At 51.0% G+C, this 19,292-nt stretch overlaps 1 protein-coding gene across 2 annotated transcripts in view; it reads left to right on the forward strand.

Annotated features, from left to right (window-relative positions):
• NOS1 (nitric oxide synthase 1) overlaps positions 1 to 18,999 on the forward strand; it is an 80,965-nt gene extending 61,966 nt beyond the window's left edge. For both annotated transcript variants that reach the window (XM_021698514.1, XM_021698515.1), the window contains 11 exons: positions 243 to 381; positions 748 to 826; positions 6,974 to 7,167; positions 8,624 to 8,793; positions 11,683 to 11,893; positions 12,561 to 12,648; positions 14,397 to 14,518; positions 15,602 to 15,750; positions 17,013 to 17,207; positions 17,787 to 17,905; positions 18,915 to 18,999. In XM_021698514.1, coding sequence (XP_021554189.1) covers positions 243 to 381; positions 748 to 826; positions 6,974 to 7,167; positions 8,624 to 8,793; positions 11,683 to 11,893; positions 12,561 to 12,648; positions 14,397 to 14,518; positions 15,602 to 15,750; positions 17,013 to 17,207; positions 17,787 to 17,905; positions 18,915 to 18,930 — 1,482 coding nt within the window. In that variant the 3' untranslated portion in view covers positions 18,931 to 18,999. The remainder of the gene's footprint in view (positions 1 to 242; positions 382 to 747; positions 827 to 6,973; positions 7,168 to 8,623; positions 8,794 to 11,682; positions 11,894 to 12,560; positions 12,649 to 14,396; positions 14,519 to 15,601; positions 15,751 to 17,012; positions 17,208 to 17,786; positions 17,906 to 18,914) is intronic.
• The last annotated feature ends 293 nt before the right edge of the window (positions 19,000 to 19,292 follow it).

The raw sequence follows: 19,292 nt of genomic DNA on the forward strand, positions 1-19,292 counted from the left end.
GGGAGGGAGGGAGGGAGGGAAGGAAGGAAGGGTGGGTAGATGGCGGGATGGGAAGGAAGGAAGGAAGGAGGGAGGGAGGGAGGGAGGGAAGGGGGAAGGGAAGGAGGGCAGGTGGTGGACGGATGAAGGGACAGATGGGCAGATGAGTGCATGGATGGAGGGATACACGCCATGACTGGGAGCTGTCGGCGGAGAGCCCCTCTTGGTGGACGGGGTCACGCAGAGTCCTGCGTGCACCACAGGCAGCCTGCGATGTGTTCTGCGTGGGAGATGATGTCAACATCGAGAAGGCCAACAACTCCCTCATCAGCAATGACCGCAGCTGGAAAAGGAACAAGTTCCGTCTCACCTACATGGCCGAAGCTCCAGAGCTTACGCAAGGTACCCCCCACCCTCCTGGGGGGGCTGGGGCGGGGGGGCTGCAGGACGGCAGGGGGAGGGGAAAGGTGCCCCGAGGAGCTGGGTGTCGTGGCTTCCGTCTCCTTTCAGCGCGGTGCTCCGAAAACAAATGCGCGTCCTGCAGGGCGGCGCGTTACCCTGAAACCTTCTTCTCAGCTCAGCTCAGCCAGATTTGCTTTTGCTTCTGCATTATCCACAGCCCCCCTACCCCCCCATGTCTTCTCTTTCGTCTCTTCACTTCACCCCCAGAGGACAGTGGGAGCGTGAGGAGACGGTCAGGAGAAGCTGGAGGCTCTGGGTTGGCCGTGCTTTAACCCCATCTCAGGGAGACTGTTGTTCTCACCGCAGGTCTCTCCAATGTCCACAAAAAGCGGGTCTCAGCTGCTCGACTCCTCAGCCGTCAAAACCTTCAGAGCCCTAAATCCAGGTAGGAGCACCTTGGTTGGCTCGGGGTTCCCCACCTGTGCTCCAGATGCACCCCCCCACCATCAGGGAGGAGCCCTGGTTGACTCGGGGGGACTGGCTTCCCATGAACACCCCAAGTGCCATTGAGGTGCCCTTGTTGCTCTGTAGCATCGAGGTTTTCCTGCTGTCCCTTTGCCAAGCTCCCACCTAGAGGGACCAAGAGAGGAGATGCCGATGATCATCGTGGAAAACAGAAAGGGAACGGTTTTATGAGGAATTTTTAATATAGACCACACCCTTGTCGAACTGCTAATGTGCATTGTACCGGAGCATCCTAGTCAGAGAACATTTCCTCCTTGTGGGTGATTCTTCTCTAGAGTCCCAAAAACGGGCTACCCAGATGCTGCTTAAATTCCCTTGGGGTGGGGCGCCTGGGTGGCTCAGTCGGTTAGGCGACTGCCTTCGGCTCAGGTCATGATCCTGGAGTCCCGGGATCGAGTCCCGCATCGGGCTCCCTGCTCGGCGGGGAGTCTGCTTCTCCCTCTGACCCTCCTCCCTCTCGTGCTCTCTGTCTCTCATTCTCTCTGTCTCAAATAAATAAATAAAATCTTTAAAAAAAAAAAATTCCCTTGGGGTGACGGGAGGTTCATTACCTCACCAAACAGCCCACTCTGTGTTTCAAAGTCCTAATTGTTAGAAAGTATCTTACTATGGCTATAACCAAAGGGCATCTTCCTAGCACTCCATACTGAGCTCAGCTATATTCTGGTCATACTCAAAACAAACTGCGTTCTTCCAAGTGAGAGACCTGCTAAGAGCCAAGGACATTGACCAATCTCTCCTGGGTTTTGATTCCTTCAGATCGTGCTTCCTCACACCCAGTTTCCCACGCCTTTCGTTTTAGTAGAAGGACACACTGTCCTGCTGGCAGCATCATTCCCAGGCCCGGTCACAGCGCAGGGGAGACCTATCATAGCTGCCACATGCCCTAGGTTCATCACATCCAGCCCCCAGCGTGAGCAGGACGCATGGACCATCCAACATCACGGGCTTTGTCCTGGGGGCCATGCCGTTCTCCCATTAAGCTTACGTCCTTGCTGCTCTTTTCAAAGTGAGTGAGCCAGGCCTGTCCGTCCCTCGACTCATGTGAATAGGATTTTTGGCCTTAATGAAGTCCTTTGCCTTGATCCCCAAGGAATGGCACCTTTTTCACTTTCCGGTTACAGCCCATGCCGATCTTTTGAAATCTCGATTCTTTGTGTACAGAGTGGGCTCACGAGCTGGACAGCCCTGGGTTCTGTCCCCAGCTCTGCTGTTCACCAGCCATGTGACCGGGCCAGTCACTCAGGTCCTCCGAGCCCCTGTCTCCTTGTGCAGAATGAGAACATTGACTCTGCAGATTGCTGACGTTTCTCTAGAGCTTTCTGTGTGCCACGCCCAGTTTTGAGTCCTCTCTGCGGGATGTCCCAGAACTCTTGGCCAGGCCAGGAAGTTGGGACTATTATCATCGGCATTTTTTTTTTAATTTTTCTAAAGATTTATTTATTTATTTTGGGCAGGGAGGGGCAGAAGGAGAGGGAGAGAGAGAATCTCAAGCACACTCCCCACTGAGTGTGGAGCCGGACGCGGGGCTTGATCCCACAACCATGACCTGAGCTGAAATCAAGAGTCGGACGCTCAACTGACTGAGCCACCCAGGCGCCCCATCATCGATGTTTTAAATATGAAAAGTGACAAGTAGATAATGCAAGTGACTTTTTCGAGGTCACATAGACTTGGTTCTCCAACTCCAAAGTGAGCATGCCGAAAGGCTACGCAGGTGTCCTCAAGAGCATTGCAAGGCTGTTGTATCAAAGACGAGGTGCACAAAACAACTAGCGTATCATACCTTCCCATTACTCTTCCTCATCCATCCCAGCTTCAAACACCTGCAAACTTAGTATGCATGCTTTCTACATGGACTTCAGATCTCTAATAGAGTTATCAGCAGGATGAAGCCCCCAAGCTCTCATGTACTCACTTAGATCCTCAAACATTAAAGAAATGGGTTGGGAAATGAATCCCTTTGAATAGTTAAATGCAACATTTGGAGAATAGGGATCTCTGATACACAGAGGGACCCTGTGTTTGAAATATGCACCCTTACTTCCCATTTCTGCCCTGTGGAAAGGGATGACTTCAGTAGCATGGAAGAGAAGAGACTAAGAATCCATTGGAAATTTCCTTTAGCAACAAACTGTGAAAGACCAAATCACGAAAATTACTCCCTAAACCATGGTACATAAAAAGCAAGGTCCTTTGCAAATGTTCTTTTTTTTTTTAATGTTTTATTTATTTATTCATGAGACTCAGAGAGAGAGAGAGAGGCAGAGGGAGAAGCAGGCTCCCCGCCTAGCAGGGAGCCCAATGCGGGACTCAATCCCAGGACCCTAGGATCATGACCTGAGCCGAAGGCAGACGCTTAACCATCTGAGCCACCCAGGCGCCCCCTTTGCAAATGTTCTGATGCTAAGTTGGACCAAAGTCCCAGAATAACGCCCCCTCCCCTCTGGAAAGGGTAGCTGACTCTATGCTGAGTGACTTACAAGAGACTGAATATTTCAGCAAGGTTAGGAACTAGAAGCTAGTATTAGAATCAGTCGTGAATTAGCACAAAAAGGATCAAATTGTATGTAGGTATCTCTCTCTTTAGAAGCACACTCTGGAGCATGACCTATTTTCAGGCTTACTACCATCTCCAGCTTTATAAGTTGTTGGTTTGTTTTAAGGGATAATCGAGTAAAAAAAGCATGATACTCTCTCCCATTTTTCCCTGCCCAAGTCGGCCCAAAGTCAGGCTGTTTGAGCCAGGAAGCCATAAGTGAGATATCACAAATTACTCCCCGCCTCCCAGACCCTTAATTGCAAGCAAAGTGCTTAGGAGGAAGTAAAGAGCCTTCTGAGGGTGATCCTTGCACATCTAAAGAGAAAAGTGACCACAGTTACTGTCTGGCCAAGAAATACATTTTCTAGGTACACCAATTAGCAAACAATACAGAAGGGAGTATAATGGAGCTGTAACGGGTAATGGGTGCGGTGATCATTGATCATAAGTCCTACAGGTCTGAAGGAGGGGAAGCGCATGGTAGGCTTTAGAATGGGAATGAGAACAGAGGAGGGACATCTAGGCAGAGGCTAGCAGGAGCAAAGGTGCAGAAGGGTGGCTGAGTGCTGGGACATCACAGAGAGTGGTGGGATATTACAATAGACAGTTCTTGGTGGCGGAGCTCCTGATTCTCATCTCTCTTTGGATGAAATTGCTTCTCTCTGGCCTTCCCCATTTCAACAGAGAACATCAACATTTGGCTTAAGCCAAAAACTCCAGCATCTTCCTTGCCTCCTCTCCCTCTCTTACACTGCATGTCCGGCCCTCAGCTGGTCCTCCGGGACTTGACTTTCAACTTCATCTCAGACCTACAGCTGCCGCCTTGAGCAAAGCCATGTTCATCGATGGTATGAGTGACTACAGTAGACCCTAACTTGTCTCCTTGTTTCTTGGCTTTTCTCTCAAAGAGCCATTTCCAAATAGCAGCCAGACCAGTCTTGGAAAAACGTAAATTGAATCCTATCACTCCATAGCTTTACACCCTCTAGTGGCTTCCCACTGGATTGAGGAGACCTCCAAACTTCTTGCCATGACAGGTCATGATGAAGCCCTCATGATATAGCCTCTGCCCAGCAGTCTAGTCTCCTCCCTCCCCCCACATCTGTGTTTACCACTCTCCAAACACTCCAGCCTTCTTTCCCTTCTCCAAATATGCCACACCTTTTCCTACCCTAGGGCCTTTGCACATGCGAACACTCTTCCCAAACAGATCTTTGCATGTCCCGTTTTTCTCATTGTTCAGATCTCTGTTCAAATATCACGTCACCACAGAGGCCTCCCTGACCATCCTATCTGACGATCACTCAGCCCACTGCCCCCAACCCATCACCACCTACCCTTCTCAATGGCCATATGTGTCCCAAGCTTTAAAAAAAAAAAAAGCTTACAAAATCCTATACTTACAAACCCCCAGCAGAACTGAGACAACTGATCTCCAGGTTAGTGCTACCAAGAGAGGGTTGGGGGGGAATCTGCTTCCCGGACAAGGCTTCAAAGACCAGCCCATCAGGATGCCCTGAGGCCACGCAGCCATTCAGTGCTGGGGGTCTCAGCAAGCCATGTCTGACCAGAGGCATGTAACATCCCCCTGGTTAAATTCCCAGCACGGGCAGAACCTGGGCCACCTAGCTAATCTGTCAGCTGCCTCCCCATTCCTGCCCCTTGTCTGCCTGACCACCTTGTGTCACGTTCAAGAGGACTTACTTGGGGGAAATGGCTGTGAGCATGAGCCAGCTCAGCAAGTTCAGGTCCTCCGCATTTCTATTTTGTCCGGGCCAGAAGAACGGAGGCAAATATACTTCTGAAAGAAATCGTGATGATCTGGGAGAAAGTGGGAATTGATTTGGGGGCCTTTCAAAGGCTTCCTGTGGTTGGTGCAGGAGGCTCCGAAATTAGCAGCCCCAGAGCGCCCCCTGCTGGCTGTCAGCCTCTGCTAATTCCAACCCTGGAGCTGGCAGAAGGTGATGGTGTCTCTGCTCTCCAGGAACCAGGAATCCGTATGAGCTCAGAGCAGAATCAGCCGTGCAAGTCTGTATAATTGACAAGATTAGTGCCCCAGAGATAGCAAAATCTGTCCAGGAAAGGAGAATGGGACCCCAGGCCCTGACACCACCATTCACAATCTCAGCCACCAATTTTCCCCACCATATGAAGGACAGGGGTGACTTGCTTCGAGAAAATACTTGCAAAAAAGTAAATGTGCCAGCACAACTATTTTTAATAACGGTGGCTATTTGCAGCACAAAAGGGTTCTTGGGTGTGCCAGAGACTCCTTTATATAGCGAGTCCCATTGATCTATTCAAGTGTTGATTTACATACCATGGAGAATGTAGAAACTTCATGTTGAATAAGAACCAGTTGGCAATGAAGAAAAGCAGATCTGAAATGCCGACGGAACCCAAAGAGGACAAAGAATCTGATTTACCAAAGTGTAGTCAGCCCCCAAGTTCTCAGGTATTGTGTAAAATGCAGTAGGTCTGTACTAAAACCTTTTAAAGGACCAAAATGATCGTAGTCTGAGAATTCATTCTTGAAGCTCTCCCTTAGCATGGGCCTTCTGCCCTTAAAATACAAAAACCAATGGAAAAGGAGAGGATCTGGCAGGAAATAAATCAATTTCTCCGTGCGTTCTCTCCTTGGATCTCTCACATTTATATTGGTGGATTTGTGCACAACCAAGACCAAATGTCTTTCTCTTTATAATATGGGAAGCCCCCCGCACACCCACACTTACAAAAAGGGGGGGGCAGAGCTTAGGATTCCCAGGAGAGATGGCATGACACAGACTGGGGACTCCACTGCTTGGCTCCAATGGGGTCGTGATTCCTGGGAGAACCCCAGTTGGTACCGAGAACAGAGTCTGTTCTGGCAACTGGTTAACCCTGGGAGTCTGAGGTTCCTTCATCTAATAAATATTTCTTGAGTACCAACTATGTGCTGTGCGCTGTCCTCCTTGCCAGGAATAGGGCAGTGGACAAAACAGATTCCTTGCCCTCTTGAATTTGAAATTGTCCTGGAGGCTGGGGGTGGGGAGGGGCGGTAGGCAGGGGAGGGCAGACCACAAACCACAGGATGATATAAACACCACAAGAAGGCAGAGGCCAGTAAGTGCTATGGAGAAAGGTAGGTTCGGGAAGATAGAAAAGCAAGGAATCTGATGACTGAACCCTGAGGTGCTCTAATGGCCAGAGTTTGGGAAGATGAGAAGGAACTGCCAAATGAGAGAAGATTGGGAGAGCGTGGGGTGCTAGAACCCAGGAGAAGGGAGTTGAGAAGGAGGACGTGAGCAGCCCCGTCCAGTGCTGGTTCCATAAGCAAGATGAGCACTCAGGACTTGGCATTGGATTTGCACTGAGGAGCTCGTGGGTGACCTGCTAAAAACCATGGTTGGAACGATGGGGGCACAGGGCTCATTGGCCTCGGCCCCACGGAGAATGAAAGGAGGGGGATTGCAGCCACAAAAAGAGACAAAGGAGGCAGTAGCTGGTGACTCTTATCCGACTGTTCCCCACCTTTCCCTCCAGCCGATCAACCATCTTCGTGCGTCTGCACACCAACGGGAATCAGGAGCTGCAATACCAGCCTGGGGACCACCTGGGTGTCTTCCCTGGCAACCGCGAGGACCTCGTGAACGCCCTGATCGAGCGGCTGGAGGACGCACCTCCGGTCAACCAGCTGGTGAAGGTGGAGCTGCTAGAGGAGCGAAACACGGCTTTGGGTAACTATGGCAGGGTGGGGGCCCCCCACCTGGCCCCTCCTGAGAACCCTCCCCTTCTCCGGGGAGTCCCAGAAGCAGTGGGTGTCTGGGGAAGAGGAGACCCATCCTTCTTCCCAATCACCAATCCAGGCGGAAGAGTGGGTCTCTGTCTCCTCCAGCTTATGAGACTGAAGACTCCTCCTTTCTCATGGCTGAACCACCATGGCCCAACTGGCTGAGCCAATGTCCACGATGCCAGGACATCCATAACTCATCCTTGGGGGAAGAGGCTTTTGCCTTCCTTCATCACCCCCGCCTCACTGCCCACCAAATAAACAGCAGCTGTTGTGTACCCCTCCCTCCTCTTAAAATCAAGAGGCACTAGATGGCGCACTCAAGGTTGAACCATCATTAGATCAGGTTCCGGTCTGTCTCAGTGACCATCCTTGACCATTCTGTTGAAGAACTTTCAAAGGCAAATAGGTCTCAGGGCTTCATTTCAGGAGGCACAGGTGAGCTCAGGCTCAGGAACCAGGAACCACGGTGACCTTACCTGACAGCCCAGGATATGATGACATAGCCCCTTTACAAAGGAGCTAGAGTGTACAGTCAGAGCAGAATGTGAAAATAGCATGTGGTCAAAGCCCGACTGAAAAGTCCTTTGGGCGATACCACTTTGGAGAGACAACACTGTATATTAATAAATCCAACCCAGCTGGTTCTTCTTCGTGTTGGAGCAGCACTTTTTATCTTGGGTTGAGCCCCTGATAAAGTAGACGCTATGCTTAGGGCTATATGCTATGGATAATTACACAGAAACCATGCAGTGTAGTAGTTAGAACAAGGTCTGGGGCAGGACTGCCTGACTTCATGCCTATGAGCTGTGTGACCTTGGGCAAATTCCTTGACCTCTCTGTGCTTCCCTTTTTCTCAGTTGCAAAATGGGGATAATAATAGCACCCACCACCTAGGGTTGTTGTGAGGTCTAAGTGAGTTAATAATAATAAAGTGCTGAGAATAGCACTTGGCATATAGAAAGTGCTAGCAAAGTGTTAGGCATGTTTGTCATTTTAAACACTGGAATCCCACTTAGAGGTTTGAGAGGCCAACACCATGAGAGGTCAGACGGACCAAAATAAGACTCCTAGCTCGTGCTCAGTGGGGGGCTCACTGCGTAGAATGCCAGAGGACGAACTGTCTCGTGCTATTTTAATACTGGTTTATTTTTTAATTTTTGAACTAATTTGCTCAGTTGATTTTGGATATGCTCCTTGCATGCATGAGGCGATCACAGGGTCCCCAGAACCCTGGGTCTAGATGTGGGACATGGAAGGTGACAAGCCAAGGGATTGCTTCGCTCACCTGGCCCCAACCTCTGCCCCAGGAGAAAATCTGGCCTTCCTGACTTAGACCGAAGCCCTTGGAGTGCAGACTCTCCTTCCCCCATCCACCCCTCACGTCCATTGTACCTCCATAGGAGTCATCAGTAACTGGACAGATGAGCACCGCCTCCCGCCCTGCACCATCTTCCAGGCCTTCAAGTACTACCTGGACATCACCACGCCACCAACGCCACTGCAGCTGCAGCAGTTTGCCTCTCTGGCCACCAGCGAGAAAGAGAAGCAGCGTCTGCTGGTCCTCAGCAAGGTGGGTCCCTGGCCATCTGCAACCCCAACGGTACCTTTCACCTCCGAGTCGGAGAGTTATGTAGGTATTACAACAGTTGTCCAGCAGATGGCAGTGTGGAGCAAGAGTTGCCGATTTTCAGTTTGCAGATGGTCACCATATTGGCTAGTCCATTTTGGCTTGTCCTCACCATCCCCGCTCATTCTAACTAAGGTCTGACAGAACGAGGGTAGCCCTGTTGAATCTCAGAGCTCTCTGGCCCAGTAGAAATTGCTGTTCTAACTCTTGTTCCTCCTTCCTTTGGAACTCTTGAGTTTCCATTAGCTCCATCTGAGCCCATGCTTAGAAAGAAAAGAAAGAGAGAAGAATCCCACAGTACCCTGTTTTAGAGAGAGGCCTTTCCAAACACCGAGGACCTATTGGTGGGACTTGCAAGATAGAGGAGGCCCTATGATGGTAAAATGCATGAAACATTTCTGCCATCCTTGCTTTGAAACCTAAGACTTGCTTGCCCCAAGCCCCTGCAAAATCTTACTCAGTAATGGGGCTCCTGGGTGGTTCAGTCAGTTAAATGTCTGCCTTTGGCTCAGGTCATGATCTCGGGGTCCTGGGATCGAGCCCCGCATCAGGCTCCCTGCTCCGTGCAGAGTCTGCTTCTCCCTCTCCCTCTGCCTGCCTCTCTGCCTACTTGTGCTCTCTCTCTATATCTCTGTCAAATAAATAAAATAAAATCTTTAAAAAAAAAAATCTTACTCAGTAAGAATCCTACCCAGGAGGACTACCCAGACTTCTCCCAGTGGGGGCTCCTCCCCACTAAGCAAGCCATCAGCAAAGGATGGCTTAGCTTTCTTCTGCTGTCCAGGAGAGGGACGTATGATGGGCAGATAGGAAGAGGCTAATTCAAAGAATGTATATTACAGCTGGCCCTTGAACAACATGGGGACTGGGGTGCTGACCCCCTGTGCAGTAGAAAATCCACATATAACTTTTGACTCCCCCAAAACTTAACCACTAATTTAGCTTACAGTTGACCGGCAGCCTTACCGATAACATAAACAGTTGATTAACACATATTTTGTATGTTTTATGTATTATATACTGTATTCTTACCATAAAGTAAGCTAGAGAAAAGAAAATCATAAGGAAGAGAAAATTCATTTACAGTCCTCTATTATATTCATCGAAAAAAAATCTGCATATAAGTGGATCTGCACAGTTCAAACCCATGTTGGTGGAGGGTCGGCTATATTTAGAAATGAGAAAACAGACATGAAAAGGAACACTTAGAGAGTTGTAAGTGGTTCACTGCGGGGAGTTGGAAACAGATTGGAGAAGTAGAGCATTAATCTTCATCGTAAACTTCGCAGAATTGTTTAACTTTGCACACAATGTACGTGTATAACTTTAAAATTTTAGTTAATGGGGGAGGGGCTGCTTTAAGAGGGACCAGAGATTGCACTGTTTGCATCGGATGATTTCAAGTAGAATTTGATAAACTGTACGTATTAGCCCATTTCTTCTGAAGAGCACAAACTCCAAGGTGGGATTAAATAAGCGAGGATTTTTATTAAGGGAAACACCTGTGTGAGGGGAAAAATGGGCAAGAGTCCGATAAGGACTCTTGGGAGGACCGTCAGACCTCTAACAAGTCTGACTCTGAGTGACGGAGAGGGAAGGAAGTGTGAATGGAAGCATCTGGAACTGCAGCCGCAGCCTTAGGAAGGACCAACACAGGTGATCCATGTCTGTTTCCCGTGGATGTCCATTTCAGAGAGCAGTTCCTGAGGCTCTTGGCAGATTGCACCCCTGCAGCTCAAGGTCAGTGAGGCTGGAGGTCCGGGAGGCACGTTCTCAAGGATGCCATACCCTATCAATAAAGCAAGGATGATCTTTAGGGACGTGGAGGAAAGCTTGGTTATAAGATGCACTTATAATAGGCTTTACTCCTCAAAATCTGAGCCTCCTATAAGCAGTCAGGGACTGCCCAGAGCAGCTTCTGAGATGTAGGAAAACCTAATTCCAGAGCCCCAGAGAGTTCCTCTGTTTCCTGGTAGCAGCTGGGCTTTGCTGTCCACAAGCCCCCACATGTGGTCCTCCACACCCTAACCTGTTCCTTTGGGGCTGGCATTCACCATCTTGAACTTGACCTATGCTCCCTGCTGATGCATCTCCAGCCCTGCAAACTCACAGGTCACAGATCTACATTCCATACCAGCAAATCATGACACTCTCCACAGTGCTTTTCTCTTGAGCTTTGCATATGGCAGGACTATATGGTTAGGAGCACAGATGCTGGGGCCACACTGCTTGGAGCAGGGGTCAGCAGTCTTTTTCCATGAAGAGCCTGGTAGTAAATATTTTAGGCTCACGGTCCATGAGGTCTGTCTCACAACCATTAAACTCCACCATGATAGCCCAACAGCATAGACAGTACCTAAGTGAGTCGGCATGGCCAGGTTCCAGTCATATCTTATTTACGGGACAGAAATTCAAATTTCATATCACATTCTCGTGTCATGAAATAATACCCTTCTTTTGATCCTTTCCCCTAACAATTTAAACATATAAAAACAGCTCTTAGCTCATGAGCCCTACAGACGCATAGTAAGCCACATTGACCTTTTGGGCTGAAGTTTGCCATCCCCTGACCTAGATTCAAAACCCAGAATCACTGCCTCCAAGCCAAAGAGCTTCTGTGTTGGTCAGTTTCCCCCACTATAAAATAGGGACAACAGTCATATGTATTTCATAAGGTCGTCGTAAGAATTAAGACCTGGCGCGGAGTAATTACTGTGTGAGTGTTAGGGATCCTTATCCCTCCTGACCTCCTTCCCCAGATGTTCTGATGCCCTCCCTGGAAATGTGTACCCGGAGCAGGGTGCAAGTTCTGCATCCCTCTCCTTGGCACAGGGTTTGCAGGAGTACGAAGAATGGAAGTGGGGCAAGAACCCCACCATTGTGGAGGTGCTGGAGGAGTTCCCATCCATCCAGATGCCCTCTACCCTGCTCCTGACCCAGCTGTCCCTGCTGCAGCCCCGTTACTACTCCATCAGCTCCTCCCCAGACATGTACCCCGACGAGGTGCACCTCACCGTGGCCGTTGTCTCCTACCGCACCCGAGGTAGGCAAAGGCCCCAGGAGAGCCCCCTGGGTCTGCATTGGTTCCCCAGGGGCCTCTGCACGGCTGCCAAATCCCAAATCCCCAAGAGGAGACCCACCCCGAGGCCAGGAACTGGGGGAAGAAGCAGGGCAGGCAGACTGTCCCCTTAGGCGGAGTCAGGAAGGAGGGAAGATGTGCACTTGAAAGCTTCCTCTGCTCCCAAAGCCTGAGAGCGCTTTTGCTGCCTTCATCCTCTCATCCCTCCCCAACCAAGGCAGCAACTGGATCAAGCCACCCTCACCCATCCCTCGGAGGGGGGAGCTCTCTGCTGCATGAAGTCCCCTAGTTGTAAGTCAGTCAGATATCCTAGCGTTTGTATCCCGTAATTTCCCTCCTTGATAAAGCAATTAAAATGCATGGTGCCTGAGAGAGCTCCAAGACCGGGATCCTGGAAGGCCACCGGGAGCACACTGACTGAGACCTTTCCGAGTTAGACCCACCCTTACCCACGGGAACCCTGGGCAGTTTCATTATACCATACCCTCTTCCCCTTCAGAGGATCCAGACAGGGAATTCCAAGGCAGAAACTTGGCGTGGGGTCGTGAGCTTCACTGGAGGGAGGGGGAGGCCAGGGACGGGGAACCCTGGGGGCAGTAGGCGCACCAGACCACCTTGCTTATTCTGCCAGATGGAGAAGGACCAATTCACCACGGTGTGTGCTCCTCCTGGCTCAACCAGATACAGGCTGACGAAGTGGTCCCGTGTTTCGTGAGAGGGTGAGTGGCAAATGAAGAGAAATGAGCAGTTGTCCCAAATCTGCATACTCATGTCCTGAGCTGGGCTGGGTGGACCAGCCTCAAGGGTTCTGGAGAAATGGCTGAGTCAGACGGAATCGAGATCAACACTCAGTATCACTCCAAGCTGTTAAGTAAATGGGATCTTGGGACGGGCAACACAGCAGCAGCTAAGCAAGCCCCGCCCCCCCAGTCAAAGTCAGGTCAATGCAATGAATATTTATCAAGTGCATGTACTGTGCTAGATGCTGGGGTTACAGTAGACAACCCAGCAAATGCAGTCTCAGCTTTCCTGAAATCTGCAGACTGGCGGAAAGTCTGGCGGAAATTCTCTCCACTATCTACCAACCACCCTATCTGTTCCCACTATATCGGAGATGGGGAAGATCCAAACCTTCCTCCCATCAGTCAGAGCTGTTTCTCTCGAACTCAGCTGTGTGGGGTTTTTTTAAGATTTTTATTTATTGGGACGCCTGGGTGGCTCAGTTGGCTAAGCATCTGCCTTCAGCTCAGGACATGATCCGGGGGTTCTGGGATCGAGCCCCACATCAGGCTCCCTGCCTGGGAACCTGCGTCTCCCTCTCCCTCTGCCTGCTGCTGTGCCTTCTTGTGCTCCCTCTCTCTCTCTCTGTCTCAAATAAATTTAAAAGATTTTATTTATTGGAGACAGAGAGAGAGAGAACACAAGCGGGGGGTGGCAGAGGGAAGAGGGAGAAGCAGACTCCCCAGCTGAGCAGGGAGCCCGATGCGGGACTCGATCCCAGGACCCCAAGATCACAACCTGAGCCAAAGGCAGACATTTAACCAACTGAGCCACCCAGGCACCCCCCCAAACTCAGTTTTAAAGGACGTTCCTGCCTACAATTAACAGTACTGTATCGTGCGCTTAAAAATTTTGTGAAGAGGGTAGCTTTCATTGAAGTGTTCTTACCACCATCAGATAAAAACTACAACTTAAACATTTTTCACAATGAGGGCCATACCTGAGCTGGTAAGGTTCCTGCTTTGTCAGCCAGTGACTTCTGTACCTGAACAGTGGTCTTGACCAGTGATTTTTCTCAGCTCTTGAGAGTGGAGTGTTCATAGGATGGTCCATATACCATGACCATCAGAATCCCCAGACGTGCTTCAAAAATACCATATCCTGAGCCCAGACTTGCTGCACTGCCCAAGGCTCTGCTGTTAACGCCACTGGGTGATTCTTCTGTACACGGAAGTCTGTTCCCTGATTTTAGGAGATCTCGCCGGTGCCTACACGGAACCGTGGTTCTCAGCAGAGGGTGATTTTCCCCTTCAGGCCACCTGTGGCAAAGGCTACGGAGATTTTTGTCACAGCTGGAGGGTGCTCCTGGCATCTAGGAGGTAGAGACGAGGGGTGCCACTCAATATCCTACAATGCACAGGACACCCCCCATGGCAGAGAAGTATGCAGCCCCAACTGTCAGCAGTGCTGAGGTCCGGAAAGCCTGAGTTAAAACGATGCCCTTGGTGGCTTAGCTCAGCAATGAGGAAAATTGGGAATTGGAGTGGTAGCCAGACCCTGAGGAGCTCCTGTTTGGGGAACTCCCCAAAGCTGTGGGACCTCCCACTCCAATAAGGGGCACCCGACCCCAGCTGGAGAGTGCAATCCCACTGTATCACCAAGACGGCCATCTGGTCTACCCAAGGCCCAGCCACCCTTGATCAGATTTGAGTGCAGCAAGCCTTCTGATTCTCTCTCTCTTGTCCAGAGCACCCAGCTTCCACCTGCCCCGAAACCCCCAAGTGCCCTGCATCCTCATTGGCCCAGGCACCGGCATTGCCCCTTTCCGAAGTTTCTGGCAGCAGCGGCAATTTGATATCCAACACAAAGGTGGGTCACAATTCAGCAGCCAGGTGATGTTCACCCCGTCTGGACCTGGGCAGACCCACCTGTGGCTCAGCCACCCAGAGGAATGACAGAGTTCTCTCTCTACTGCATTACTCCCTGGGGGAGGGGGGAGTCATGGTACTGACCTGACCCATAGGTGAGGTTCATGGTTATACTTCAAAGGACCTGTCCCGACCAATCTCCCACACAGCTTGTTCTAGGGCCTGAAATTCCATCCCCAGAAGACATTTCTGTGTTACGCTAGGACCCATCTGAAACTTGAAGCAGCCCTAGGAGAGTAAATATTAAGCCTTGTCAAGTGTCTGTACATTTGGGGGATTGTCCCAAAGGCTGTTATTCAAGAGCAGGCTTTGCTGTGTGAGAGACCCAACAGATCAGCTCCAGGAGGAGAGAGAAAGAAACCCACAGTTGTGGCATGCATTAACCAGGGATTTGTTGAGCATCTAATAAATGCCAAGCACTGTTTTAGGTGCCAAGGGACAGCATTGAACAAGACAGAGAAACAGCTTAAAAAAAAAAAAAGTCGCCCCCATGGACCGGTCATTCTGGTGGAATAGCTAACATTGATAAAGGATTCACTGTATATTCACTGAGCTCAAATGTTTTACATCTCAGAGTAACCGTAGGAGGTAGATGCTATTATTACTTCCATTTTGTACCTGCGGAAATGGGCACATAGAAAGTTAAGTTGCTCATCATCGCACAGAGCTGGGATTTGAACCCGGGTAGTGCAGCTCCACAGACTGGGCTTTCAGCACAACCCAGTAGCAGGGGATGCTAAGTAGCCAGGGGGGCAGAAGGAAGGATTGAGACCTAGAGAAAGGAGGTGTGCTAAAATCTGAACACACTTCACCTACTTCCCTCGGTGTGCGCAGGTGCGTGCGTCTGGATACATGGGTGTACTTGTGAGCAAGTACATACACCCCACCTGTCCCAGTGTTCATGTGCTTCTATCCATGTGGCATGCACGAAGGTTCCCAGTACCCCCTCCCCTGGCACCACCAGCCACCTCCCCCAAATTGGGCATCAGAGCTGTGAGTGACGTGAGATCTTCCTGGTCCCCAGGCATGAGCCCCTGCCCCATGGTCCTGGTGTTCGGGTGCCGGCAATCCAAGATAGACCACATCTACAGGGAGGAGACTCTACAAGCCAAGAACAAGGGGGTCTTCAGAGAACTGTACACGGCCTACTCCCGGGAGCCAGACAAACCAAAGGTAACCCCCGGCCCGTGCACAGTCCCTACACCCCAGCCCTAGATACACACACACACACACACACACTTGTACACACATGCGCATCCCACTCCCAGTCACCTCCTCACCTGTTCTGAATTCTCCTCTGGGACATTGCTCTGTACTTCAGGAAGCAGGAGCAAAAAAATATCAGTTTAAAATATTTAACAGCCCATATTGTAGGATGCCACTTATGTGAAATATCCAGAACAGCCGAATCCATAGAGACAGAGAGCAGATCTGGGGTTACCAGGGGCTCTGGGGGCAGGGGAATGGGGAGTCCCTGCTCGTGGGTACAGAATTTCCTTTTGGGGTGATAAATAAGTTCTAGAACCAGATAGGGTGATGGTTGCACAAGACAGTGGTGCACGAGATGCCACTGAATTGTTCACTTTAAAATGGTTAAATGATATGTTTCACATATTTTACCAAAATAAAAATATTTTTAAAATATGAATTAAAAAAAAAAAGAAACACCTAACAGTCCATAAGAGGTGCTACCAGTCAGAATGGACACAGGCCATAGGACTGGAGCGTGCTCCTCCTGGATGTTGGGGAGATCCAGAGGGTCTCAGGAAAGGGGCCGGGACAGCTGGGGTGGGGTGGGCACTCGGAGGGTGGGCAGTGGCCGTCTGACAGCTGGGGTGGAAGTACACCAGTGTTTTTACAAGCAGGACAGCCGTGCCAGGACATAGCAGCTTTGTGTCCGCCTCGCCCCGGGGCAGTTTCCTAGACAAGTGGAAGGCATCCCGAACAAATAAGGCAAATGCCCAGGAGGCTATGGTGGACACCCCTGTAGCCACCCCACTTTCTCTTAGCCCACCTTCTACTCCAGCTCCTCCTGCAGCAGCTGGTTTTGTGCAGGTGTGAGCTGACAGCCCCTCACCTCTCCCATCTCTTGCTGTCTGCCCTGGGGCTTCTCTGGCACCCCAGGATAGGATGTACCCCGCACCTAGTAGAGTACAGGTGTTAACACCCCAGGGGGGACCACTGGCCATTGGACAGGGAGCAGGTAGATCGTGACCCACCCTGTGCTCCCCCGGGGTTATGGCTCTGGGCTGTGTTCTGCATGACCTTCTAGAGGGTCCTCAGCACAGCTGAGCTCCAACACGGGGAGCAGCTCATTCGCACACCCTCGGATCGGCTTTCCTTCTCTTACTTACTCCTCCCGCTCCCCTGGGTCACCTGTATCAGGCTCTGCCCAGGACCCAGCTCCTTCTCACGGGTCTTCCTGCCCCCTGCAGAAGTACGTGCAGGACATCCTGCAAGAGCATTTGGCAGAATCAGTGTACCGAGCCCTGAAGGAGCAAGGGGGCCACATCTATGTCTGTGGGGACGTCACCATGGCCGCCGATGTCCTCAAAGCCATCCAGCGCATCATGACCCAGCAGGGGAAACTCTCAGCAGAGGATGCAGGCGTGTTCATCAGCAGGCTGAGGGTGAGTGACAGGCTGGCTTCTTGGATCCCTTTGTCAGCAACTGGTTCCTGTCTCCTCTTCCTCACCCCACCTGTCTCAATGATTAGAGGGGCCATGATGACATCCCCGCCTGCTCCCATTTTCCCACTTATGGTTCAGGGTAGAGGATACCCGTGGTCCCAAACCATAGTTGAGAGAGAAGGAGGAGGACTGGGTGTTGGGTGTGCAGGTGCGTGTATTAAATATGGGTGGGGGCTGTGGTGTGTGAAAATAACAAGCAGGTGGATCACTGGGTAGCTGGATAGAAACCTTCCGAAACCGACTCTTCCTGCCCCCAGAACCAAGCTGCAGCACTGTCCTGTGCAGTTGTCCAGGTTGAACACTGCATAAAAAGTTTTGTCCAAGGTGTGCCAGTTCAGATGTGAACTGAAATGTTCTTTGCCACCTGGGCTAGGAGGTCAGAGGTCCTCCAGGAGGCACTGGGTTACATCTTGTTTGTTTAGAACCCATCTTTTTAAGGAACATTCCATTCCAGGTTGTCAGCTTGTCTGTCCCTCTCCTGCCTTTGGCTGGCATTTGAGGGCTTTTTCTGTCCCCCAGGATGACAACCGGTACCATGAGGATATTTTCGGGGTCACCCTGCGAACGTATGAAGTGACCAACCGCCTTAGATCTGAATCCATTGCCTTCATTGAGGAGAGCAAAAAAGACACCGATGAGTAAGCAGGCTCCTTCCCAGGGGCTCGAGGGGTGGGCAGAACCCTCTTTTCCCAGTCCTAATGGCTGGAGGATGTCTGGCTTCGTTTGCCCTGGTTTTCCCACAGTGGAGAGTGGGCTACAAATGCAAATTCCCAGGCCACCCCAGACCTGCTGACTCTGAAACTCTGGAGTGAGAACCGAGGTTTATGTTTTTAAGGAGCCCTCCAGAGATTCTGAGGCCCCTCCAAGTGTGGGAACCCTGGTTTTGCATGTCCACGTCTGCCTGGGGCGCCCCCTAGTGGAATAACGGCTCCAGCCTCCGGGAAGCTGTATTCCCTGCCGCAGCTCCCTCCCTTTTATACAACACCTCCCACACCCCCAGATTACCCAGAGCGTTCTCATCCACGCAGATCCCAATTGGTATTATTTTGACAATCTCACTGGTTCTCTCAAAATTGCTGGGAAAAGTGTGAGGCACCACAAGACTGGATTGAGTCTCACTAGTTAAACCTCACCTTAAGGCCGGGACCTCTCAACCACGACGGTAATGCCACTCACCCCATGCACCCCCCCCCACAGAGTGCCTCCAAACCACCGCTTTGTGCCTTTTATGTTAAATTAGGTAGGAATTGGGTTGTCTCATTTTCGGCAGCATAGGGAAGACACCCCATTTCTTAAGCAGCCTCATTTTTTCCCCGTACATACAAAACATATTTTGTGTCCAGTAGGCTCACTGTATTGCCTTTAAGATTCCAACTCCTTCGGCGTGTCGGGAAGCCCCTTTCGTTGTCCCTCTTCCTGGCCATTTGTGTCGGTGAGCAAGCACTCATCCATTCCTTCTTTAGTTCGTCCGTGCATTCAAGACGAGCCCTAGCTAGGGGCCAGGTGCTGTCCGAGGCGGGGAGCCTGCCGAGGAAGGGGCAGTGAAGTCCCTGTGCCCAGAGCTTGGTGGCTTCTCTGTGGCTCCGTAAGGAAACAGTGCAGTTTGGCCTCCCTGGCACTAACTCCCTTCCCCCTGTCTTCCCACAGGGTTTTCAGCTCCTAACTGGATCCTCTTGCCCAGACGGATGGCAGGGGGGCCATCCCATGTGCCCCGGTGGGGCAGCTGCAGGTTTTATAAGCGTGGACACTGCTGAACCTTCCCTCTGGGACCCCGCGTGGCCCCCGCTGTCCCTCTCGTCCTGTCGCTGTGGTTTTTCCTCTTCTGGGTCCTTGCCCCTCAGTGGTTTCCTTGGCCCTCTTGGGTTTTCTCCTTGAGTTGTCCTGCTGCAATGCAATGCCTTTATAATCCACAGTGGCTCTTACAAAACTGTTTCCCCCTCTCTCTCTTCCCAACAAGGGCAGATCACCGGTGCATGACATCACTGGAACGTGGCCGTTGCTCTGGGGTCCCCCTGGAGAGGCTGC

The sequence above is a fragment of the Neomonachus schauinslandi genome, chromosome 14 (genome assembly GCF_002201575.2).
Source record: "Neomonachus schauinslandi chromosome 14, ASM220157v2, whole genome shotgun sequence".
NCBI lineage: Eukaryota > Metazoa > Chordata > Mammalia > Carnivora > Phocidae > Neomonachus > Neomonachus schauinslandi.